A 25,207-nucleotide genomic window follows, 5' to 3' on the forward strand; every position below is an offset into this window, starting at 1 on the left:
TTTTCTGGTCTGTGTCCAGAATCATGCCCAAGAAGGGCAGACGAGTTGTAGGATTCAGCTGCGACTTTGGAATATTGAGAATCCCGCCGTGTCGCTGTAACACATTCAGTGAAAGTGATACGCTGCTCAGCAACTTCTCTCGTGATCTCACTTTTATGAGGAGATCGTCCAAGTACGGGATAATTGTGACACCCTGCTTGCGCCGGAGCACCATCATTTCCGCCATTACCTTGGTGAAAATTCCCGGGGCCGTGGAAAGCCTAAACGGCAACGTCTGAAATTGGTAATGACAATCCTGTACCGCAAATCTCAGGTACGCCTGATGAGGAGGATATATGGGGACATGTAGGTATGCATCCTTTATGTCCAGAGATACCAAAAAATCTCCCCTTCTAGGCTGGCGATGACCACCCTGAGTGATTCCATCTTGAACTTGAACCGTTTTAAGTAAAGGTTCAGGGGTTTTAAATTTAAAATGGGTCTGACCGAACCGTCCGGTTTCGGAACCACAAACAGAGTTGAGTAGTACCCCTGCCCTCTTTGAAGCAGGGGAACCTCTACCACCACTTGTTGCAGACACAATTTGTGAATCGCATGTAACACTATCTCCCTTTCCAGGGGTTGTTTTCGGTAGGGCCGATTTGAAAAAAACGGCGAGGAGGTACTTCTTCGAATTCCAGCTTGTAACCCTGGGAAACAATTTCTATTGCCCATGTATTCACCTGTGAGTGGACCCAGACGTGGCTGAACAGTCGAAGACGTGCCCCCACAGGAGCTGATTCCCTCAGGGGAGCCCCAGCGTCATGCGGTGGATTTAGCAGAGGCCGGGGAGGAATTCTGTTCCTGGGAACTAGCTGTGTTGTGCAGCTTTTTCCCTCTGCCCTTACCTCTGGCAAGAAAGGACGAACCACGTGCTCTCTTGTTTTTATTGGAACGAAAGGACTGCATTTGATAATGAGGCGCTTTCTTAGATTGTGAGGGAATATATGGCAAAAATTTTTATTTACCTGCCGTAGCCGTGGAGACGAGATCCGAGAGGCCCTCTCCAAACAATTCCTCACCCTTGTTTGACTCTAGAACCCAGTAGACTAACGTCTCTTTGGGCATGTCTTATATATATATATATAAGACAACATCTTTTACATATAAATATATATATATATATAACATGGTATCCTTATCTAGGGTTTCAATCAAGTATAACAAATATACTTTCTTAGCAGGAAACTCAGAAGAGCTCCCTGCAGTGCACCCATCTCCTCTGGGCACAGTCTCAAACTGAGGACTGGAGGAGGGGCATAGAGGGAGGAGCCAGTGCACACCCAGAGTCAAAGTCTTTCTTAAAGTGCCCATGTCTCCTGCGGAGCCCGTCTATTCCCCATGGTCCTTACGGAGTCCCCAGCATCCACTAGGACGTTAGAGAAACTGTAGTTTCTGCATAATATCATGAAGAAAAAATCCTTGATAAATAGGTCTGAAGATGCGATCCGGACCACTTGTCCAGCAGATCCCACTGAAAGATCCTCGCATGGAACCTGCCGAACGGAATGGCTTCGTAAGACGCCACCATCTTTCCCAGGACTCGTGTGCAGTGATCAGAGCCGGTCATAGGCATAGGCAAACTAGGCAATTGCCTAGGGCATTTGATATGCCTAGGGGCATCATCAGCTTCTGCTGATTAAAATGATATGCGGCATGCCTATATTCTGTGTGTAGCATTTCATATGCAGATACAGCCACAGTCTCACACAGTATATAGGCATGCTGCATATCAGTTTAATCAGCAGAAGCTGCTTGTGCATCCTAGCCACATAGCAATGCAAATAAGATGCATTTTCATTAAAAAAAGGTGCCCGATATTAGCATTGATGCAAGATTTGTGAGGACACATCTGTATCCAAGCAGAGGCAGAGGTCACAGTGTTAGTAGCAGTGTGAGTGCTGTGTGCGTGTGAGTGGGTTGGTTGTGCAGTAGTGTTCAGAATATGTGTAAGGATCATTATGTGTGTCATGTAAAAATGCATTAATAATGTGCAACATATGTGTAAGGGGCACTATGTGTGTCATTATGTGCATAAGGGCATTAATAATGTGCGGCATATGTGTAACAGGGTACTACTGTATGTGTATCATTATGTGTATAGGGGCACTAATAATGTGCAGCAAATGTGTAGCGGGCACTATGTGTGTCATTATGTGTATAAGGGCATTAATAATGTGTGGCATATGTGTAAGGGACATTATGTGTAAAAGGGCATTAATAAAGGTTGTCATAATGTGTATTATGTTTATAAGGACATTAATGTGTCTCATATGTGTAAGGGACATTACTGTGTGGAATTGTGTATAAATGCATTACTAATGTGTGGCATTATGTGTATAAGGTGCTCTACTTTGTGGCGTTGCATATAGAAAGGGCACTACTGTGTCGTCTAATGTGAATAAAGAGCAATAGGGTGTGGTGTAATGTGAATAAGGAACAATTCAGTGTGATATAATGTGAATAAGGAGCTCTACTGTGAGGAGTAACGTTTATAAGGTAAAGTGATACTACTGTGGGATGTAATATGCATTATGGACACCATCACACAATCAAATGTCAATAAAGTTGCAGTACTGTGTGGGGTAATTGGAATTGGGGTGTGGCCATGCCCCTTCCCAGCAAGAAGATGCCCTTTTTGGGCTGTGCGTCAAATGTGCAAAGTGTTCCTATTTAAAATATAGGGGGTACAAGGACTGCTACGGGTGAGGGGTGATGGTGCTGGGAAAGAGGTGCAAGGTCAGAGGCAGAACCAGCGGTGGTGCTAGGGGGCACCAGCCAAAATCTTGCCTAGGGCATCATATTGGTTAGGGCCGGCTCTAGCAGTGATGCACCGACACCTGTTTTGGCTTTAGGAGGTCTCTGACCATAGTCACGAGCTCCTGAGCCTTCTCCTCCGGGAGAAACACCTTCTTCTGGTCTGTGTTCAGAATCATGCCCAGGAAGGGCAGACGCGTCGCAGGAATCAGCTGCGACTTTGGAATGTTCAGTATCCAGCCGTGCTGACGCAACACTTCCTGAGAGTGTGCTACACTTATCAGCAACTGCTCCCTGGACCTCGCCTTTATGAGGAGATCGTCCAAGTATGGGATAATTGTAACCCCTTGCTTCCGAAGGAGCACCATCATCTCCGCCATCACTTTGGTAAAAACTCTCGGTGCCGTGGACAGGCCGAACGGCAACGTCTGGAATTGGTAATGACAGTCCCGTACCACAAACCTGAGGTACTCCTGATGAGGCGGATAAATGGGGACATGCAAGTAAGCATCCTTGATGTCCAGCGACAGCATAAAATCCCCTTCCTCCAGGCTTGCAATGACCGCTCTGAGCGATTCCATTTTGAACTTGAATTTCTTCAGATAAAAGTTCAGGGATTTTAAATTTAAAATGGGTCTGACCGAACCGTCCGGTTTCGGTACCACAAACATAGTGGAATAGTAGCCCCTTCCCCGTTGAAGGGGGGGAACATCTACCACCACTTTCTGGAGAAAAAGTTTGTGAATTGCCTCCACCACTATCTCCCTTTCCATGGGGGAAGCTGGTAAGGCCGATTTTAGGTAACGGTGAGGGGGCATCACCTCAAATTCCAGCTTGTATCCCTGAGACACAATTTGTATAGCCCAAGGATCCACCTGTGAGCGAACCCACTGGTGGCTGAAATGTAGGAGACGCGCCCCCACCGCTCCTGGCTCCGCCTGTGGAGCCCCAGCGTCATGCGGTGGACTTAGTGGAAGCGGGGGAAGACTTTTGTTCCTGGGAACTAGCTGCGTGGTGCAGCTTTTTTCCTCTACCCCTGCCTCTGGCAAGAAAGGACGCACCTCTGACCTTCTTGCCCTTCTGAGAACGAAAGGACTGCATTTGGTAATACGGTGCTTTCTTAGGTTGTGGAGGGACATAAGGCAAGAAATTTGACTTCCCAGCCGTAGCTGTGGAAACTAGGTCCGAGAGACCGTCCCCAAACAATTCCTCACCCTTATAAGGTAAAACCTCCATGTGTTTTTTAGAGTCGGTATCCCCTGTCCATTGCCGAGTCCACAGGACCCTTCTGGCAGAAATGGACATAGCGTTAACTCTAGAGCCCAGCAGGCAAATGTCCCTCTGGGCATCCCGCATATATAGGACCGCGTCCTTGATATGTGCCAGGGTCAGTAGAACAGTGTCCCTGTCCAGGGTATCTAACTCCTCAGACAGAGAATCCGTCCATGCAGCTACCGCACTACACATACAGGCCGAAGCAATTGCTGGCCTCAGCAGTGTGCCAGAAAGTGTATAAACTGACTTCAGGATAGCTTCCTGCTTTCTATCTGCAGGATCCTTTAGGGCGGCCGTATCCGGAGACGGCAGGGCCACCTTCTTAGACAAGCGTGTCAACGCCTTGTCTACCCTAGGGGAGGATTCCCAGCGTAACCTGTCCGTTGGCGGGAAAGGATACGCCATAAGTAATCTCTTGAAACTATCACCTTCCTGTCAGGGGAATCCCACGCTTTTTCACATAATTCATTTAATTCATGGGCAGGGGGAAAAGTCACTTCATGCTTTTTCTCCCCATACATATAAATCCTCTTGTCAGGGACAGGATTTTCCTCAGAAATGTGTAATACATCCTTCATAGCTACAATCATGTAGCGGATGGCTTTAGTTATTTTAGGCTGCAACTTTGCCTCATCGTCATCGACACTGGAGTCAGATGCTGTGTCGACATCTGTGTCAACTATCTGGGATAGTGTGCGCTTTTGGGACCCTGACGGCCTCTGCGCTGCAGGAGCAGGCAAGGGTTGAGACCCTGCCTGTCCCCCGGTTACAGTTTTATCCAATCTGTTATGCAAGGAGTTTACATTATCATTTAACACCTTCCACATATCCATCCAATCAGGTGTCGGCACCGTCGGCGGCGACACCACACTCAGCTGCATTTGTTCTGCCTCCACGTATCCTTCCTCATCAAACATGTCGACACAGGCGTACCGACACACAGCACACACACAGGGAATGCTCTGACTGAGGACAGGACCCCTCAAAAGGCTTTTGGGGAGACAGAGAGAGAGTATGCCAGCACACACCCCAGCGCTATATAACCCAGGGATTACACAGTACCTTAGTGTTTACCCTGTAGCTGCTGTTAATATATATATATATACTGCGCCTAAATTTATGTGCCCCCCCCCTCTCTTTTTTACCCTCTAATGCACCTGAATACTGCAGGGGAGAGCCTGGGGAGCGTCCTTCCAGCGGAGCTGTGAAGAGAAAATGGCGCTGGTGTGCTGAGGAAGAAGGCCCCGCCCCCTCAGTGGCGGGCTTCTGTCCCGCTTTAATGTATAAAAAAATGGCGGGGGCTCTGGCATATATACAGTCCCAGACTGTATATATGTCTCTTTTTGCCAAAAAAGGTACTTAATTACTGCCCAGGGCGCCCCCCCTGCGCCCTGCACCCTACAGTGACCGGAGTGTGCGGTGTGCTGTGGGAGCAATGGCGCACAGCTGCAGTGCTGTGCGCTACCTTAAGGGAAGACAGGAGTCTTCAGCCGCCGATTTCGATGTCTTCATGCTTCTGCTGCTTCTGTTCTTCTGGCTCTGCGAGGGGGACGGCGGCGCGGCTCTGGGAACGGACGATCAAGGTTAGGTACCTGTGTTCGATCCCTCTGGAGCTAATGGTGTCCAGTAGCCTAAGAAGCGCTACCTAGCTGCCGTGAGTAGGTTTGCTTCTCTCCCCTCAGTCCCTCGTAGCAGAGAGTCTGTTGCCAGCAGAGGCTCTCTGAAAACAAAAAACCTAACAAAATACTTTCTTTTCTAGCAAGCTCAGGAGAGCCCACTAGGAGCACCCAGCTCGGCCGGGCACAGATTCTAACTGAGGTCTGGAGGAGGGGCATAGAGGGAGGAGCCAGTGCACACCAGATAGTACTAAATCTTTCTTTAGAGTGCCCAGTCTCCTGCGGAGCCCGCTATTCCCCATGGTCCTTACGGAGTCCCCAGCATCCACTAGGACGTTAGAGAAATTATATTCTAGAAACAGTGAATAATCACTTCAAAATGTAATTCTACACAAATGTCACCTATCTGTTGAAATAAATGGAATTGTGCGGAAGCACAGGGGTAATGTGGATCTGTTCCAACTTTCTCTGGAGAACATTTCATGGAGGAAACAATATGCAAAACTGTATAATTTCCCAAACCTAAAATGTATATGCATAGTAGTTGTTGTTCTGTAGTTGTCAGAGGTTATACTTGTGAAGTATGATGTATGTTCTTTATACATATCAGAGCAAAGTCACACAGAAAAGGTAGACACAAAACACTTGTTGCTGTTTCAGTGTTAACAGACGTGTCCATCGAATTCAACCCTTCATGAACTAAATGACTTCATGCAGTGAAATAATAAAGCCCCCTCTGCATTAAATAGCAATGTGATAGGTGGTCCCTGTACACAGACATTTATACACCCCGAGACTTCTGCGTTCTCCTGAGAATAAACCCTAGCAGCATACAGTAGCTTCCCTCTAGCGCTAGCAGTGGCCATACAGGGTAACTGCTCTTATATCACACACTCTTTCCCTCAGTCTCTCTCCCTCCTTCCTTTCCTTACCATAGAGTTGCATTGACACAGAGACAGAGGGAGTCTATGAGCCTCCTCCCAGCAATATCTAACATTGGGGGGATCCTAATCCTCAAGACCCTACTACATCTTTCTTTTGGGGGAATAATGGATCCTTGTTCTCCTGCAAGCCCTGATCCGGCTGTGGAAACAGAAATCAGCAAGCAGGCTCCCCAGCCCAGGGACCCCCAGGAACCTGCAAGAAGAGGGGATCACCCAGCAGCTGCAGGAAAGCACAACTACCCTATAACCACCACCAACAGAGGTACCCTTTCCCAAAAACATATGGCTCGTGACAGGAGGGAGGGCGATGTGCAAGAGCAATCTGGGGTTTTCACTGCACATTCATGGAGGAGATAGAGGCAGCAATGGGAGGATAGTGAGAGGAGACAGCACAGCAGCCTTGGAAAAACTTTGACAGCTTTTTTTTTTGGGTGAAGAGGAGGAGGAGGAGGGGTGTTAATTAACCCCTGCATTTCTGAAGCAGTTGTGTACCTCGTTAGGTGTAATTGTTTGCAGTGTGAACAGCATTTAGTGGAACTGTGCAAAAGTTTAAATTGTATTGGTTTGCACATTTACAGGAGCAGTAATGTTATTCGGGGGGATGGTTTGACCTGGGTACCACTCCTCCTCATTCCTCTACCACTGCTCCATCATGTGCTGTAAAACAATTACAAAGCTGCATGGTGGACAGGTAGAGTACAACTGCTTTTAGTTGTTACCTCCAGTTTGTCAATGGCAGTAACCCCTTAAGTGTTATGTAAAGCACATTTGAGAATAATATGTTGTCAGCTATTATGAGTCTTAATGGGTGACTACACACATTCCACATTGTGACAGTGCTTGTGTAGTTATCACTAGAGACTGCAAATGGTTTATTATATATTCTATTATATCTGGCTTGCTGATATGTCTTTTATAGCTGCACCAGTGAAAGGGTTAATGGTTAAACACTTGTGACTTTGGTTACATTTTCACATTTGATTATCCTAATGGGTGCAGGGGTTTTCATGATCTGAGAGCCAAATTCACTGTGTGTTATGTAATATATGATTTCATTTATATGATAATTATATGTAGTTGGCTTAATAGAAGATCATGTCAGGACAGAGAAGTATATTCAAATTAAATCTATGAGTGCATGAATAGTCTAGATCATATTTGCCTATTGGTTTTTAAAAGGGTTATCTAAGAAAGAGATAACCACTTATTTTGACTTAAATATGCTAAATTAGGGCACGTTAATCTATAAATACATGTAAAAGCTAAGAAATTAATAGTGTTTGTACACATATTTTTCTTGCTAGAGGAAAACGTCTGCATAAAGTTAGACATGCATATAACATGTGAATTTGATGCTGTTACTATAACATGTCTTCTAAAATGTGTTTTGGAAGCCAAAGTAATTTTTGTGTGTCTTTATATATTTTCTGTTGGAGCAATTTGTATATGACCTGCCGTTTACACGTAATGTTTATGAAGGTTACAATGGTGGAAAAGCTGTGAAATTCTTTATGATATAGTTTTATATTTATTTCATGGAAGCACAACTGCAGCCTCAAGAGCTGTTCACAGACCCGATATATCCTTTATTACATAGAAATGGATGCATGTGTAAAGCAGTCACCTTAACTGGCCTGTCTCCTTTACAGGGGAGAACCTTAAAGTCTGGCTTGGGAGTGGCCCTTGAGAGCCTAGACTGTGTCTCTACATGCAAAGTTTCAAAGTTCTTGTCAATGCATTATCAGTGAATTGCTTTTTGTGTCTGTAATATCTTTATACGTGGTGTTTTGAGCCATTCGTACATTGATGTAGTGTGATTTCCATCTTTATGCTTTGTACTATTGTCATGTTTTCAATTTCCCGAAAGTTAGTAAATACTGAGTTATTTTTAAGTAAAAATTTAGGTTGCACACACGCTGTTTTATACATGTTTTGCATGTATTTACAAAGCATGAAAGAAGCACATGTATCACTAGAAATCATCGTTCAAAGTGACTAATGTGATACAGTACCAACCAATCAGCTCCTGTCATTTTTCAAACACAAACTGTAACATGTAAATTAGGAGCTGATTGGTTTGTACTTTATCACTCACAATTTTATCTTTGCCAAGCTTTGATAAATAGCCTCCTTAATCCGGGTTACGGTCGTTAGGTTGACACAAGTTAGGTCGACACTCATTAGGTCGACCACTGAAGGTTGACAATGCCATTAGGTCGGCATGCATTAAGTCGACATGGCCATTAGGTCGACATGTGCTAGGTCGACAGGTCAAAAAATCGACATGAGTTTTTCACTTTTTTTTATTTTTTTTAGTTTTTCATACTTAACGATCCATGTGGACTACGATTGGAACGGTAATCTGTGCCGAGTGAAGCAGTAGCGGAGCCCGAAGTACACTCGCAATGCAAGGGGACACGGTGCACTAATTGGGGTTCCCCGTCACGACACCAAAAACAGTCAAAAACCTCATGTTGACCTTTTGACCTGTCGACCTAGTACACGTAGACCTAACGTCCATGTCGACCTAATGCATGTCGACAGAATGGCAATATCGACCTTCAGTGGTCGACCTAATGAGTGTCGACCTAAGTTGGGTCGGCCCAACGACCCATACCCCTTAATCTGTCTTTGTATTCTTACTGGGGGTTGCTATGTGGTAATGTTCTATGGGTGGATGGGTGGAATTCAAATGTTTGAAAAGTCGGTTGGGTGTCTGTTTTTTCCTGTCTATTAGATAGGAAAAAACAGACTCCCAACTAACTTTTCAAACATTTGAATATCCCCCACTGTGTCAAAGGGGATTGAACTTTTTTGACTTTCATTTGCATTTCTCTAACGTCCTAAGTGGATGCTGGGGACTCCGTAAGGACCATGGGGAATAGCGGCTCCGCAGGAGACTGGGCACAAAAGTAAAAGCTTTAGGACTACCTGGTGTGCACTGGCTCCTCCCCCTATGACCCTCCTCCAAGCCCCAGTTAGATTTTTGTGCCCGAACGAGAAGGGTGCACACTAGGTGGCTCTCCTGAGCTGCTTAGTGAAAAGTTTAGTTTTAGGTTTTTTATTTTCAGTGAGACCTGCTGGCAACAGGCTCACTGCACCGAGGGACTAAGGGGAGAAGAAGCGAACTCACCTGCGTGCAGAGTGGATTGGGCTTCTTAGGCTACTGGACATTAGCTCCAGAGGGACGATCACAGGCCCAGCCATGGATGGGTCCCAGAGCCGCGCCGCCGGCCCCCTTACAGAGCCAGAAGACTGAAGAGGTCCGGGAAATCGGCGGCAGAAGACGTCCTGTCTTCAATAAGGTAGCGCACAGCACCGCAGCTGTGCGCCATTGCTCTCAGCACACTTCACACTCCGGTCACTGAGGGTGCAGGGCGCTGGGGGGGGGGGGCGCCCTGAGACGCAATAAAAACACCTTAGATGGCTAAAAATACATCACATATAGCTCCTGGGCTATATGGATGCATTTAACCCCTGCCAGTTTTTCCTTAAAAAAGCGGGAGAAAGGCCGCCGAGAAAGGGGCGGAGCCTATCTCCTCAGCACACAAGCGCCATTTTCCCTCACAGCTCCGTTGGAGGGAAGCTCCCTGACTCTCCCCTGCAGTCCTGCACTACAGAAACAGGGTAAAACAAGAGAGGGGGGGCACTAAATTTGGCAGATTAATAATACAGCAGCTATATAAGGGAAAAACACTTATATAAGGTTATCCCTGTATATATATAGCGCTCTGGTGTGTGCTGGCAAACTCTCCCTCTGTCTCCCCAAAGGGCTAGTGGGGTCCTGTCCTCTATCAGAGCATTCCCTGTGTGTGTGCTGTGTGTCGGTACGTTGTGTCGACATGTATGAGGAGGAAAATGGTATGGAGGCGGAGCAATTGCCTGTAATAGCGATGTCACCCCCTAGGGAGTCGACACCTGACTGGATGGTCGTATGGAAGGAATTACGTGATAGCGTCAGCACTTTACAAAAGACTGTTGACGACATGAGACAGCCGGAAAAACAGTTAATACCTGTCCAGGCGTCTCAAACACCGTCAGGGGCTCTAAAGCGCCCGTTACCTCAGATGGTCGACACAGACCCAGACACGGACACTGACTCCAGTGTCGACGGTGAGGAAACAAACGTATTTTCCAGTAGGGCCACACGTTACATGATCACGGCAATGAAGGAGGTTTTGAACATTTCTGATACTACAAGTACCACAAAAAAGGGTATTATGTGGGGTGTGAAAAAACTACCCGTAGTTTTTCCTGAATCAGATGAATTAAATGAGGTGTGTGATGAAGCGTGGGTTTCCCCCGATAAAAAACTGCTAATTTCTAAAAAATTATTGGCATTATATCCTTTCCCGCCAGAGGTTAGGGCGCGTTGGGAAACACCCCCTAGGGTAGATAAGGCGCTCACACGCTTATCAAAACAAGTGGCGTTACCGTCTCCGGATACGGCCGCCCTCAAGGAGCCAGCTGATAGGAAGCTGGAAAATATCCTAAAAAGTATATACACACATACTGGTGTTATACTGAGATCAGCAATCGCCTCAGCCTGGATGTGCAGTGCTGGGGTGGCTTGGTCGGATTCCCTGACTGAAAATATTGATACCCTGGACAGGGACAGTATATTATTGACTATAGAGCATTTAAAGGATGCATTTCTATATATGCGAGATGCACAGAGGGATATTTGCACTCTGGCATCAAGAGTAAGTGCGCTGTCCATTTCTGCCAGAAGAGGGTTATGGACGCGACAGTGGTCAGGTGATGCGGATTCCAAACGGCATATGGAAGTATTGCCGTATAAAGGGGAGGAGTTATTTGGGGTCGGTCTATCGGACCTGGTGGCCACGGCAACGGCTGGGAAATCCACCTTTTTACCCCAGGTCACCTCTCAGCAGAAAAAGACACCGTCTTTTCAGGCTCAATCCTTTCGTCCCCATAAGGGCAAGCGGGCAAAAGGCCACTCATATCTGCCCGGGGCAGAGGAAGGGGAAAAAGACTGCAGCAGGCAGCCTCTTCCCAGGAACAGAAGCCCTCCCCCGCTTCTGCCAAGTCCTCAGCATGACGCTGGGGCCTTACAAGCGGACTCAGGTACGGTGGGGGGTCGTCTCAAGAATTTCAGCGCGCAGTGGGCTCACTCGCAAGTGGACCCCTGGATCCTACAGGTAGTATCTCAGGGGTACAAATTGGAATTCGAGACGTCTCCCCCAGACGTCTCCTGAAGTCTGCTTTACCAACGTCTCCCTCCGACAGGGAGGCGGTATTGGAAGCCATTCACAAGCTGTATTCCCAGCAGGTGATAATCAAGGTACCCCTCCTACAACAGGGAAAGGGGTATTATTCCACGCTGTTTGTGGTACCGAAGCCGGACGGCTCGGTGAGACCTATTTTAAATCTGAAATCCTTGAACACTTACATACAAAGGTTCAAATTCAAGATGGAGTCACTCAGAGCAGTGATAGCGAACCTGGAAGAAGGGGACTATATGGTGTCTCTGGACATCAAGGATGCTTACCTCCATGTCCCAATTTGCCCTTCTCACCAAGGGTACCTCAGGTTTGTGGTACAGAACTGTCACTATCAGTTTCAGACGCTGCCGTTTGGATTGTCCACGGCACCCCGGGTCTTTACCAAGGTAATGGCCGAAATGATGATTCTTCTTCGAAGAAAAGGCGTCTTAATTATCCCTTACTTGGACGATCTCCTGATAAGGGCAAGGTCCAGGGAACAGTTAGAGGTCGGAGTAGCACTATCTCAAGTAGTGCTACGACAGCACGGATGGATTCTAAATATTCCAAAATCGCAGCTGATTCCGACGACATGTCTGCTGTTCCTAGGGATGATTCTGGACACAGTCCAGAAAAAAAAAAAAAAAAAATGGTGTTTCTCCCGGAGGAGAAAGCCAGGGAGTTATCCGAGCTAGTCAGGAACCTCCTAAAACCAGGCCAAGTGTCAGTGCATCAATGCACAAGGGTCCTGGGAAAAATGGTGGCTTCTTACGAAGCGATTCCATTCGGCAGATTCCACGCAAGAACTTTTCAGTGGGATCTGCTGGACAAATGGTCCGGATCGCATCTTCAGATGCAGCAGCGGATAACCCTGTCTCCAAGGACAAGGGTGTCTCTCCTGTGGTGGTTGCAGAGTGCTCATCTTCTAGAGGGCCGCAGATTCGGCATTCAGGACTGGGTCCTGGTGACCACGGATGCCAGCCTGAGAGGCTGGGGAGCAGTCACACAGGGAAGAAATTTCCAGGGCTTGTGGTCAAGCCTGGAGACACCACTTCACATAAATATCCTGGAGCTAAGAGCCATCTACAATGCTCTGAGCCTAGCAAGACCTCTGCTTCAAGGTCAGCCGGTGCTGATCCAGTCGGACAACATCACGGCAGTCGCCCACGTAAACAGACAGGGCGGCACAAGAAGCAGGAGGGCAATGACAGAAGTTGCAAGGATCCACCCGGGGGAGTGGGGACTTCACCCAGAAGTCTTCCACATGATTGTGAACCGTTGGGAAAAACCAAAGGTGGACATGATGGCGTCCCGCCTCAACAAAAAACTAGACAGATATTGCGCCAGGTCAAGGGACCCTCAGGCAATAGCTGTGGACGCTCTGGTAACACCATGGGTGTACCAGTCAGTGTATGTGTTCCCTCCTCTGCCTCTCATACCCAAGGTACTGAGGATCATAAGAAGGAGAGGAGTAAGGATTATACTCGTGGCTCCGGATTGGCCAAGAAGGACTTGGTACCCGGAACTTCAAGAGATGCTCACAGAGGACCCGTGGCCTCTACCTCTAAGAAAGGACCTGCTCCAGCAGGGACCCTGTCTCTTCCAAGACTTACCGCGGCTGCGTTTGACGGCATGGCGGTTGAACGCCGGATCCTGAAGGAAAAAGGCATTCCGGATGAAGTCATCCCTACCCTGATCAAAGCCAGGAAGGATGTAACCGTACAACATTATCACCGTATTTGGCGTAAATATGTTGCGTGGTGCGAGGCCAGGAAGGCCCCTACAGAGGAATTTCAACTGGGTCGTTTCCTGCATTTCCTACAAACAGGACTGTCTATGGGCCTAAAATTAGGGTCCATTAAGGTTCAGATTTCGGCCCTGTTGATTTTCTTCCAAAAAGAACTGGCTTCAGTTCCTGAAGTACAGACGTTTGTCAAGGGGGTACTGCATATACAACCTCCTTTTGTGCCTCCAGTGGCACCTTGGGATCTAAATGTAGTTTTGGGATTCCTAAAATCACATTGGTTTGAACCACTTTCCACTGTGGACTTAAAATATCTCACATGGAAGGTGGTAATGCTGTTAGCCCTGGCTTCAGCCAGGCGTGTCTCAGAATTGGCGGCTTTATCCTATAAAAGCCCTTACCTAATTTTTCATACGGACAGGGCAGAATTGAGGACTCGTCCTCAATTTCTCCCTAAGGTGGTTTCAGCATTTCACTTGAACCAGCCTATTGTGGTGCCTGCGGCTACTAGGGACTTGGAGGACTCCAAGTTGCTGGACGTAGTCAGGGCCCTGAAAATATATGTTTCCAGGACGGCTGGAGTCAGAAAATCTGACTCGCTATTTATCCTGTATGCACCCAACAAGCTGGGTGCTCCTGCTTCTAAGCAGACTATTGCTCGTTGGATTTGTAGTACAATTCAGCTTGCACATTCTGTGGCAGGCCTACCACAGCCAAAATCTGTAAAAGCCCATTCCACAAGGAAAGTGGGCTCATCTTGGGCGGCTGCCCGAGGGGTCTCGGCTTTACAACTTTGCCGAGCAGCTACTTGGTCAGGGGCAAACACGTTTGCTAAATTCTACAAATTTGATACCCTGGCTGAGGAGGACCTTGAGTTCTCTCATTTGGTGCTGCAGAGTCATCCGCACTCTCCCGCCCGTTTGGGAGCTTTGGTATAATCCCCATGGTCCTTACGGAGTCCCCAGCATCCACTTAGGACGTTAGAGAAAATAAGAATTTACTTACCGATAATTCTATTTCTCATAGTCCGTAGTGGATGCTGGGCGCCCATCCCAAGTGCGGATTGTCTGCAATACTTGTACATAGTTATTGTTACAAAAATCGGGTTATTATTGTTGTGAGCCATCTTTTCAGAGGCTCCTCTGTTATCATGCTGTTAACTGGGTTCAGATCACAGGTTGTACGGTGTGATTGGTGTGGCTGGTATGAGTCTTACCCAGGATTCAATATCCTTCCTTATTGTGTACGCTCGTCCGGGCACAGTATCCTAACTGAGGCTTGGAGGAGGGTCATAGGGGGAGGAGCCAGTGCACACCAGGTAGTCCTAAAGCTTTTACTTTTGTGCCCAGTCTCCTGCGGAGCCGCTATTCCCCATGGTCCTTACGGAGTCCCCAGCATCCACTACGGACTATGAGAAATAGAATTATCGGTAAGTAAATTCTTATTTTTTACTTACAAAATGCATCCTAATTGGTAGTAGTTATGTAGACTTACTGGTACATACGGTATAAACTATACGTAATATGGGCTGTCAGTGGTTTGGGTCTATTCTGATTTGGGTATCGATGTGTGGTGTGAGCATATTGTGTGGTTATACTTTACATCTTAATTGTACATGAATACTATGAAAGTATGAATAAAAATGCAGTTGTCAGTAAAAATAAAAAAATGTCACTAAGAAGATTCTCAAGAGTTGTCATAAACTGCCATCCACCTCATTAACTCATACTACCAGAAAGTCAATGGAACATTATTTATGATCCAGTCATAACCCAGGTCTGCAATGGAAAAATTGATTAAAAACATATACCTGGTTTTTATAGGTTTTTGGTGCTATTTTTAGAAAACATACTAAAAACATTCCATTACGTATAATTTTTCCGCAAACTCCAATTTTTATTTTCAGTATTTCCTGAATTACTGTATTAAGCGTTAAAACAAAAATAAATAAATCATTATTACGCTTTGAGAATATTTGTTATACTATCATTTAAAAAAAAAGAAATCATAATTATTTGAGAATATTTGTCATACTATCACATCAAGTTTTGAAAAAGGAGCATTCTAAGAACAAAGATGTGTAATGTCTACAAGAGAAAAAGTGCCAAAAGGAGCTTTGAGGGGAAAAGGCTGCATAAGGACTTGTAAACGTGCATAAAACTATTTTTAATGTTTTGGTTGTTTTCAAAACGTCAGAATGGATTTCTATCAATATATTTTTTTACAAATAAATATGTTTCAACCAGAATATGTATTATTATGAGGTTCCAATGTATAGGTCGAATATGTCAAGGTCAATAGTCAATAGGTCAACCCCATATGGTCGACATGTCAAAAGGTCGACAGATAAAAGGTAGACGGTGCTGGTATCGCTTGTCGGGATCCCGGCTGTCACAATACCGGTGCAAGGATCCCGACGGGGGCCACCATACCGCCGCTGGCAAGGTAGGTGATTCCCCCTCTAGAAACTGTGGCGAGCTCAGCGAGCCTGCAAGGGGCTTTGTTGTGCTTGCCCCCCCTGCTGGCATTCTACCGCTCAGGATGCTGATGTCGGTATACTGACATTCTCCATCCCATGCGGCGGTAACACATTCCGACACCACAGTGCTTAAGGTTGATAGGTACAAAAGGTCAAAATGTTCAAAAGATCGACATGACAGTGGTCGAAACACAAAAAAAACACAAGTTTTGTTTTTTTTTATTCATGTTTTTCCATCTGTTGCTTGGTTTACTATCTACATGGGCTACAGTTGGGAATAGTAACGTGTGGTGAGGGCAGCAGTAGTGAGTGAGCCACCTTGCCCGAAGCATGGCGAGCAAAGCAAGCCTGCAAGGTTGCTCGTTTCGACTGAATGTGCTTAGCTATGGTTACACATACAAAATGACACTCAAAAAACTTAATCCAATAACTTGTGTCAAACTTTTTTGTGTCGACTATTAGGTTGACCTTTTGACCCTGTTGACCTTACCCACTGTCTAAGTTTTATCTGTCGAACTTTTGACCCTGTCATCCTAATGCATGTCGGCCTAATGACTATTTAGACCACATATACCACACCGATTATTATGCTATTTCCCCATATTTTCACATTAACTTTGTGAAACTTGCCTGCTAGAGAAATGCGGTGGTCATATTAAAATCAACATGCCAGGAACCATAAGAATCAGTCATCAAATTGCAGACAGCTTTCAATTACCCCAATTTTGCAGGCCTGTGAATTAAGCCTTCTTTACCATGATGGCGCCTCCCCATAATGGGATGTAGTTATGTGACCGGCGGTCACAATACCTCCCCCTACATCCCACCCCCTTAGAATCCCGACCGTCGGCATGCCGACTAGCAGGGACTATTCCCCCCGCCCCATCCCCCATGTCGGTATGGTGACTGCCGGTCACGCATACCCAACTCCCCATAATAATGTGTAACCGAGGAGTAAACAGAAAATACTGTATGTAATCTGTGTACTCTAAAACACATGACTTAACCATCTAGGGTAGTTATATAAGGTAGTTATGTAACTTTTTAATAGAGTGTTGGTTACCTTAATAATTCACTGTCCCATTTTGTCACCTAGCCAGGCCTATATTTCACCAGCAATTAGTGGTCTTGTAGTGGCAACACATTCATCTTACATCTCTACATCTTTAAATGTGGCTCTACCCAGAGCCGTCTTAACAGCAGTGTAGGCCCCTGGGCACAGCAATGCACTGGGGCCCCTACCCATCCTCCAGCAGTAGGGGTGGGGCTGCTGATAGCGGCAGCTTTGATGTCCCATGGGCGGTAGGCGGTGTTCTATCTGTCGCTCAGCATGTAGGACCTGGAGAAATAATTTCTGCTAATTACTCCTTTACTGCACAAATGGGGCAGGAAGGAGAATACTAAACTGTAGAAGGGGACATTGGGCTGAATGAAAGGGCCCTGCTACATGACTTCCAGGGTAGTGGAGTGGGCTTAATATTCATAACTTTCTGGTGGGAGGGCAGCTTGCTTGACTGCAGATATCTCAAGTTCCTGAAAATAGATTTCTTAGCTTTGAATGGGATACAAAGCTAGAGAGTCCCACCTTTCAGGAGGTGCTGGGGACTTGGGGATCACAGTTCAGGAGCCAGAGTAATCTACCAATAAATATTTAAAACTGCATATTGGGCATGTTGAGCTCGAGCAGGGACCAGCTGCATGAAGGCTGATATCTCTGGTTCTGGGCATAGTATAGACAAGCTGCCAGTGTCCACCGAAAGGGGAGAGTCCCAGCTTTTGGAATATACCCTCATAAAAACTCTAAATCAGACAGAACCCGAGATATCTGCTTTGAAGTCGGATATCTCCGGTTCCCCAGGGCCGATTTTCAAAAATCTGGTACCCCTGGAAAGAGGGGACCCTCAGCTATCAGCCTAGTGCCCTTTAACTCCTGGGGCCCTTGGGCAAGAGCCCATTGAGCCCATACGAAAAGACGGCCCTGGCTCTACCTAAGGGAACTATTTGGCAGCAGACCAGCCCTATAGTGTCTCAGTTTTCCTATATTGGGTTTCTTAAAGCGCAATGACTACAATGAATCATTGATTTATTAATAAAAGTACTTGGCTGACTTAACATTTAACATCAAATTGCCTAATATTAAAAAAACTGTATGGATTTGTGCAAATTATTATTTATTAGCAGTTTCTTATATAGCGCAGCATATTCCGTTGCGCTTTACAATTAGAACAACAATTATAGAACAAAACTGGGCAAAGACAGACAGACAGAGGTAGGAAGGCCCTGCTCGCAAGCTTACAGTGTATAGGGAAATAGGCATTGATACACAAGGATAGATGCTACCTGTTACATAATGGTTCCCCAGGTTGCTAGGTTCTTAATGGGTTGTATATGATATGATCACCCAGCAAATGTATTGATACCGGTTGGACGTCTCCTATACATAGCTTGTTGCATCTATATGCCTATCTTGTGAATACAGTCTAATTCTGCACATTTGCTGCAGCAGTGCAAATAAGGCTGCATCCATGTTAAGAGTGCCTGTCCATGAATGAGTGATTAGACCATTGAATGCAATATCCTTTTATCTGAACAAACCGAGGCTTCCAATATCTAAAGCTGGGTTTACACTATACAATTCTAGGGCCAACCTGTCAGATATTGGTAGTGTTGGAATGGGGCATAAATGGCCCACCGGGGAAATGTAGTGGTAGGGGCCCATGCTTAGATGCTTGGGTAACCATAAGTGTATGGGCTGGGCCCCTTGATAATATATATATATATATATATATATATATATATATATATATATATATATAGTTATACTGCTAGTGCATGCATGATAATGTACCAGATGCATAGGCAAACGCAGGGGGGGGGGGGGGGGGGGGGTTCTGGTTGCCTGGAAACCCCCCTCCTCTTGGCAAGTGGCTCAAATGGTAACAATAGCAATGGTATATAATATGAAGGTAGCTGCCAGGAAGAAGAGCCAGGAGCCTTTCCATGAGGTGGGAGAATGTGTGCTTAGAAAGTGCACTTCTGTCTACTACTGGTTCTATTATGTTTGTTTGTTTGTTTGTTTATTTATTTAGTATGGCATGTTTAACCTTTTCCTGACCACTTATCTTATTTATATTGTTTAAATATGTTTGATACTGCCTATACTATAGACAATCTATAGCGTTAAATATTAATACTGTATTCCATACATTATCAAATGTATAAAAAGTACCAATGCTCAGGGTCATTACTAGGTTCTTCTGCCGCTCCCCCAGACTCCTGCACTTGCTCCGCAGAGTGGGAGATTATAGATTGCATTTGGAAACCCCCCTCTAGAAATCATGCGTTTGCCACTGATACCCCTTTTCCACTAGCTCCTTAAAACACGGGTAAATGCGCGGGGGCGCGCCTTTACCCGTATTTTTCCCTAGTGGAAACGGGTCCCCCGGCAAATTCCCGGATCAAGTGATCCGGGAATCCTACTCGGGTAGCTAGCCGGGTTGAACACGTGTTCAACCCGGCTAGCTGTCTAGTGTGAACGGGAGCCATGTCGAGGCGACACGGCTCCCGTTCAGTGTATAGGGAGGGCGGCGCTGGGAGATCATGTGATCTCCCAGCGCCACCCCTGCCGCATCACTAGCAGCGTCACCAACCCAGCAATATGCCGGGTTGGTGAGCGCTGCTGAAAGGGGGCTATAGCACGGGTCGCAGCCGTGTCAGATGACACGGCTGCGACCCGTGCTTATAGTGGAAAAGGGGTATTGGATTAATGACAGCAATGCACTGTAGAGAATACACCATAGTCCCGTACAGTATAAGGTAACATATTGTAAACAGAATTTGCTTCGCTCTATAAGAAACTGTTAATAAATAAATAATGTATAATTCAAGTGCACAATCTGGAACCTAATTCCTAGAGGAGATGGGTTTGGCCCCAGGTAGTGGGGCCCACCGGAGGTTTCCCCTGTGGGCCTGTCCGACCCTGTATATTGAGTTGTGGGACCAAGAATTGTTTAGTGCTTATGCTGCACCAGGCTCTGACAGTTGGATGATAACCCCGTTGTGGCACATGCTATGCTGGTCCTGTGGGGCACATGCTATGGGGGGAACATGGTACGTATGTTGGTCCCTTTGGAAAGGCATTGTTCGGAGTTTGTAGTGTGTACATTGAGTAGCCTGATACTGCATCTAAAATGCGTCACCCAAAGTACAGGTGACCGTTTGAGACATAGCAATTATCGTGTAGTGTGTACACTCCACATTTGGTGTTATCGGGATTGTTTAGATTGTTGAATTTATCTAGATAGCAGCTCTGTCAGTTGTGTGCCTAGTTGCTTTAATTACTCTATTTAACGGGTATGGGTCGTTGGACAGACGCAACTTAGGTTGACAGTCAGGTCGACCATGGAAAGTCGACATGCATTAGGTCGACATGTACACTATGTCGACATGGTCATTATGTCGACATGTACTAGGTCGACAGGTCAAAAGGTCGACATGAGGTTTTTGACTGTTTTTGGTGTCGTTTTCTCCGTAAAGTGACACATGGCTCGCTTTGCTCGCCATGCTTCGGGCAAGGTGCCTCGCTCTACTACCGCTTCGCTTGGCACAGATTACCATTCCAATCGTAGTCTATATGGATCGTTGTGTATGAAAAAATCCAAAAAATAAAAAAAAATAGTGAAAAACTCATGTCGACCTTTTGACCTGTCATCCTAGTACATGTCGACCTAACGGCCATGTCGACCTAACGGCCATGTCGACCTAATGCATGTCGACCTAATGGCATTGTCGACCTAATGAGTGTCGACCTAATGACCGTAACCCTATCTAACTGCGTAGCCTAGTATACTCATACACGTTACCATTTGTATGACCTTTCTGATCACAATTTTTTTTTCTAACTGTTATTGAAGGTAAGTATGAACAAAACACACTGGAGCTGTACCAAATTAAAACAATGCTAAATCCTCCTTGGCATGCCTCGATATGCGCAGGTGCATTTACATTTTCAACAATGGTCCTGATTCATGTTTGTAAGTAAAGCAAAAAAGCAAGCAACTGGGCAAAACCAGGTTGCACTGCAGGTGGAGACAGATGTAACATGTGCAGAGATATTAAAGGTGTGTACACACTAGATGATATCATGTACGATCTTCCTAATTCGGACACATTTTTTATTATATTGTCCAGTGTGTATGCACTATGTCACTGACAAATGCTGCATGGCCTGCGCCTCCACGTTGTCCGCAGCTGCCAGCATCGGCAAGTATGTATGCACTGCCGGGTCCCGACGCTGACGACATCGCATTGTTTGCGAGTCGTCTAGTCTGTACATATGGTAGCTTTAAATTTGGGAAATTTAAATTGCAGTGTAAACTTGAAGCAGCCAGTATTTACCCTGCACAGAAACAATATAACCCACACAAATCTAACTCTCTCTGTCACTGACAAATGCTGCATGGCCTGCACCTCCACGTTGTCCGCAGCTGCCAGCATCGCAAGTATGTATGCACTGCCGGGTCCCGACGCTGACGACATTGCATTGTTTGCAAGTCGTCTAGTCTGTACATATGGTAGCTTTAGATTTGGGAAATCTAAATTGCAGTGTAAACTTGAAGCAGCCAGTATTTATCCTGCACAGAAACAATATAACCCACACAAATCAAACTCTCTCTGCACATTACCTCTGCCCCACCTGCAGTGCAGCATGGTTTTGCCCCTGAGTTGCTTGCTTTTTGCTATACCTACAGACATTAATCAGGCCCAAAGTGTATTGGCTTTGTGGAGCAAGGTGACAGCATTTGCAGTGGGGATGGCTGTTAGGAGGAGTTGGCTCTTTATTGCTGAGTATAGAAAGGGGTCTAGTTTTGAAGTACTGTGAGTCAGATTATCGCCATCAAATAAAAGTATGCAGATGGTACATTTTTAAGTAGTGGTCCTTGTTTTATGAAAAGGAACTGTATACTTTTACACTACAGTCCAACGTGTAATAAAGGCATTCTGCAATATTTTAGGTGAAGATTTGAAAGGTTTGTTTATTTTAAATAAAAGCTATGGTTTCCAGTGTGCCTCTTCAGATTTTTCTGCCTCTCTGCAAATCTAGTTGCTGTATTACACTAGAGCAGTTGCAGTAGTAAGGCGCAGGTCCTTATCTGCAGTTCAGTCGATCTGCAGATATATCTGCCGATGGTGGCATTGTATCTTTGGTTTGGAAAAGTGGTTATCATCTCACATACAGCTCGTCAGTGTAGGCCACGCATATATTCTGGTTAATGCTCGGCCTACACTTAAAAGCCATATGTGAAATGATAACCACTTTTCTGTGTTTCTAGATGGAGGATCTCTAATAAATTCAAAACACAGATACAACTTCAGATTCTTCCATCATTAGGACCTGCGCCTAACAGGTCTATTGCAAGTGAACTTTCATTTTGGGCAGTAAAAACTGGTGATTGTCTGCACTATTCCTCCAGTAAGTGGGCGCGAATCACTCCTTTCTTAAATCTACTGTGAGCAGGGAGTGTACTCGCAATTTTAACATCCAGGACGGACCATCTCAGTGATTCATCTGGGCTTTCTGGTGTAAAACCAAGGCATTTCTGCAGCAGGGTACACTGTGATCCACAGGGAATACATTGGGGTGTAGAGATGGATCTTGATCCAGGCACCAACAGGTTAAAGCTTTAGCTGTCCCAGGATGCATTGGGGCCTCCTCTATAACCCCGCCTCCAGCTCAGTTTCGAGTTGTTGCCTGTCAACAGGAGGGCTGCACTGGGCAGCCCTGAAAAAAAGCTTTCTAAGAAGACTTCAAGGGCTGCAGCACTGTTACATGTCAGAGTGACATTCAGCGCTGCGGCTCCATCACCTCCCTAGCGGCGTTGCATACTCCCACGGCTCAGTTCCCGAGTACTTGCGGCGTAGACGCTTCGGCTCTAGGCACACAGACGCTCTCCTGGTTCGCGTGGCTGCTACGGGAAGGAGGTAAGAGGGTCCCCCAGGTGTGGATCCGCTATTAAATCGCACTCCATTTGCAGTCTAGGGAGACCGACTGCGACGCTGGCGTGGACACTGTTGTGCTCAGGGACCCCACTATATCTGCCAGGGTATAGGAGTACAGGTCGGGTGTACTAACACCCAGTTTAATAAGACTCAGTAGGACCAGCATAGGGGAGCCGACACTTGACCTGTAGCCCCTCCCCCGGCACAGGGCGCCATCTCTGAGCAGATTTTCCCGCCCTGGAACTGCCTTCCACTCTCCCTCACTCCCTGACTGAGACGCTGGGCGCCATCTTAGATATAGCTGTGGCTGGTCTCTGGGACTGTAAGGCAAAGTCTCTCTTGTAAAGCCACCTGTCTACAGCGTTGTGACTTTACAAACACTTAAGTATTCTACATGTCTTTATACAGACAGCGTTAGTTAAGAACAAGTGTACCTGTAGAGGATATATTGTAAGAGTATTCTGATATATACCTCCGGTCTAGGACAGCGATGTGTTTTATTTATATATATATATATATATATATATATACTGATATACTAATTTATACTAGTCCAGTGTTTTATTGTCATAACTAATAATTATCTACATTGTCACTGTGACTGTGTGTGCCTGTATCTGCTGTGTGGATTTCACTTCCAGTGTTTCCAAGAGATATCTATCACTATATTCTGTACCATAAGGGACTTGATGCGTCAGGGTCAATTATATAGTGCGTCACAGTATTTACCGATTATACGTATTATACTGTGTACTCAGTCACCTACTACTGGATTTATTCGCAGGTGTTGTGTACTGGGTACTCAGTCACATACTAAAGAATTTATTTGCAGGTAGTATACTCTGTCTGGCTTTATCGTACTCCTATGCTCTATTGTTGCATTTACTGAAATGTCTAACAAAAAGGGCAGTAAATCTGGGGACGCTCCAGCATGCACCAAGGATTTACTTGAGGGGGAAGTTTTACATAATGGTTTGTGTAATGTGTGCCATACCTCTCCCAGTCAGCCTGCAGCTCCTGCAACCAATCAGGAGCCACCCTGGGCTATGTTCTCAACTCTGTTGGGTACTCTGGTGGACCGCCTTACGCCTACTATGGGATCACCTGTGCCACTACAGTCACAAATTATCCCTATCCGCCTTGGGTGGATAATTTGTCTAACCAGTTGCAGCAATTAAACCAATCCTTGGTTAGACATAAATCTGCTATAGGTCACACTCGTGCCCCTGGGTCATCTAAGCGGGCTGCCACTTCCTCACAGTGCACACATCTCTCAGAAGTTTCTTCTCATGAGGATGGGGAACTAACTGTCCTGCCCAGACACTGAATCAGATGCTTCTAATGAGTTGTTTTTTTTTACAGGTGGATGTCTCTGACTTGGTGGTTGCTGTTAGACAGATCCTCCAAACATCTGATGATGATTAGGATTCCACTGCATTGTCTAAGAAACATGACAAGTTATAACATCAGAAGGTAGCTAAAACTCTATTACCACATTCTGACCATTTAGTGGATATACGCTGAGAACCCTGGTCTGAGCCAGGAAGAAATTCCCCCTATCCTAAACGGCCTTAGCTCGATATCCTTTCCCTGCAGAGTTATGTAACAAGTGCAAAAATCCACCTCCGTCACCCGTCTGGTGGTATCTTCTACTCTGCCTGTCACTACTGTCATCTCTCTGAAGGAACCGACAGACAAATGTGTGGAGGGCTGCCTGAAATCTATTTACTCCCTAAGGTGCTGTACATAGACCCACTATTGCTGCTTCCTGGGCGGCAAAAGGTATTGAAGCATGGGTTCAGGCACTGGAGGAAGCGCTACCCGATGAATTATCTGACAAGGCCAGACAATATCTGTCTCACATTACCACTGCTGCCTATTATATTCAGGAATCGTCCTCTGAAGCAGGTGTATTGGCGGCTAAGGCGTTGACTACGTCTGTCCTGGCCCGCCGTATTCTGTGGTTGAGGTCATGGAAGGTGGACCTGGACTCCAAATAGACCTTGGAGGTACTCCCTTTTAAGGGAGACATATTGTTTGAGGAAGACATATTGTTTGAGGAAGACCTAAATCTCCGTCGCCAGGGAATCAGGATCCTGCCTGATCTGGACGACTTGCTGATCCTCGCA

General features: G+C 45.9%; 1 protein-coding gene across 1 annotated transcript in view; it reads left to right on the top strand.

Moving 5' to 3' along the window:
• Positions 1-6,638: 6,638 nt before the first annotated feature.
• The window catches only part of LOC134932198 (nuclear receptor ROR-alpha), a 744,021-nt gene continuing 725,452 nt past the window's right edge, over positions 6,639-25,207 (top strand). Inside the window, exon 1 of the mRNA XM_063926394.1 lies at positions 6,639-6,893. Within this exon, the coding sequence (XP_063782464.1) occupies positions 6,656-6,893 (238 nt within the window). The 5' untranslated portion in view covers positions 6,639-6,655. The remainder of the gene's footprint in view (positions 6,894-25,207) is intronic.

The sequence above is a fragment of the Pseudophryne corroboree genome, chromosome 6 (assembly GCF_028390025.1).
Source record: "Pseudophryne corroboree isolate aPseCor3 chromosome 6, aPseCor3.hap2, whole genome shotgun sequence".
NCBI classification, from domain to species: Eukaryota; Metazoa; Chordata; class Amphibia; order Anura; family Myobatrachidae; genus Pseudophryne; species Pseudophryne corroboree.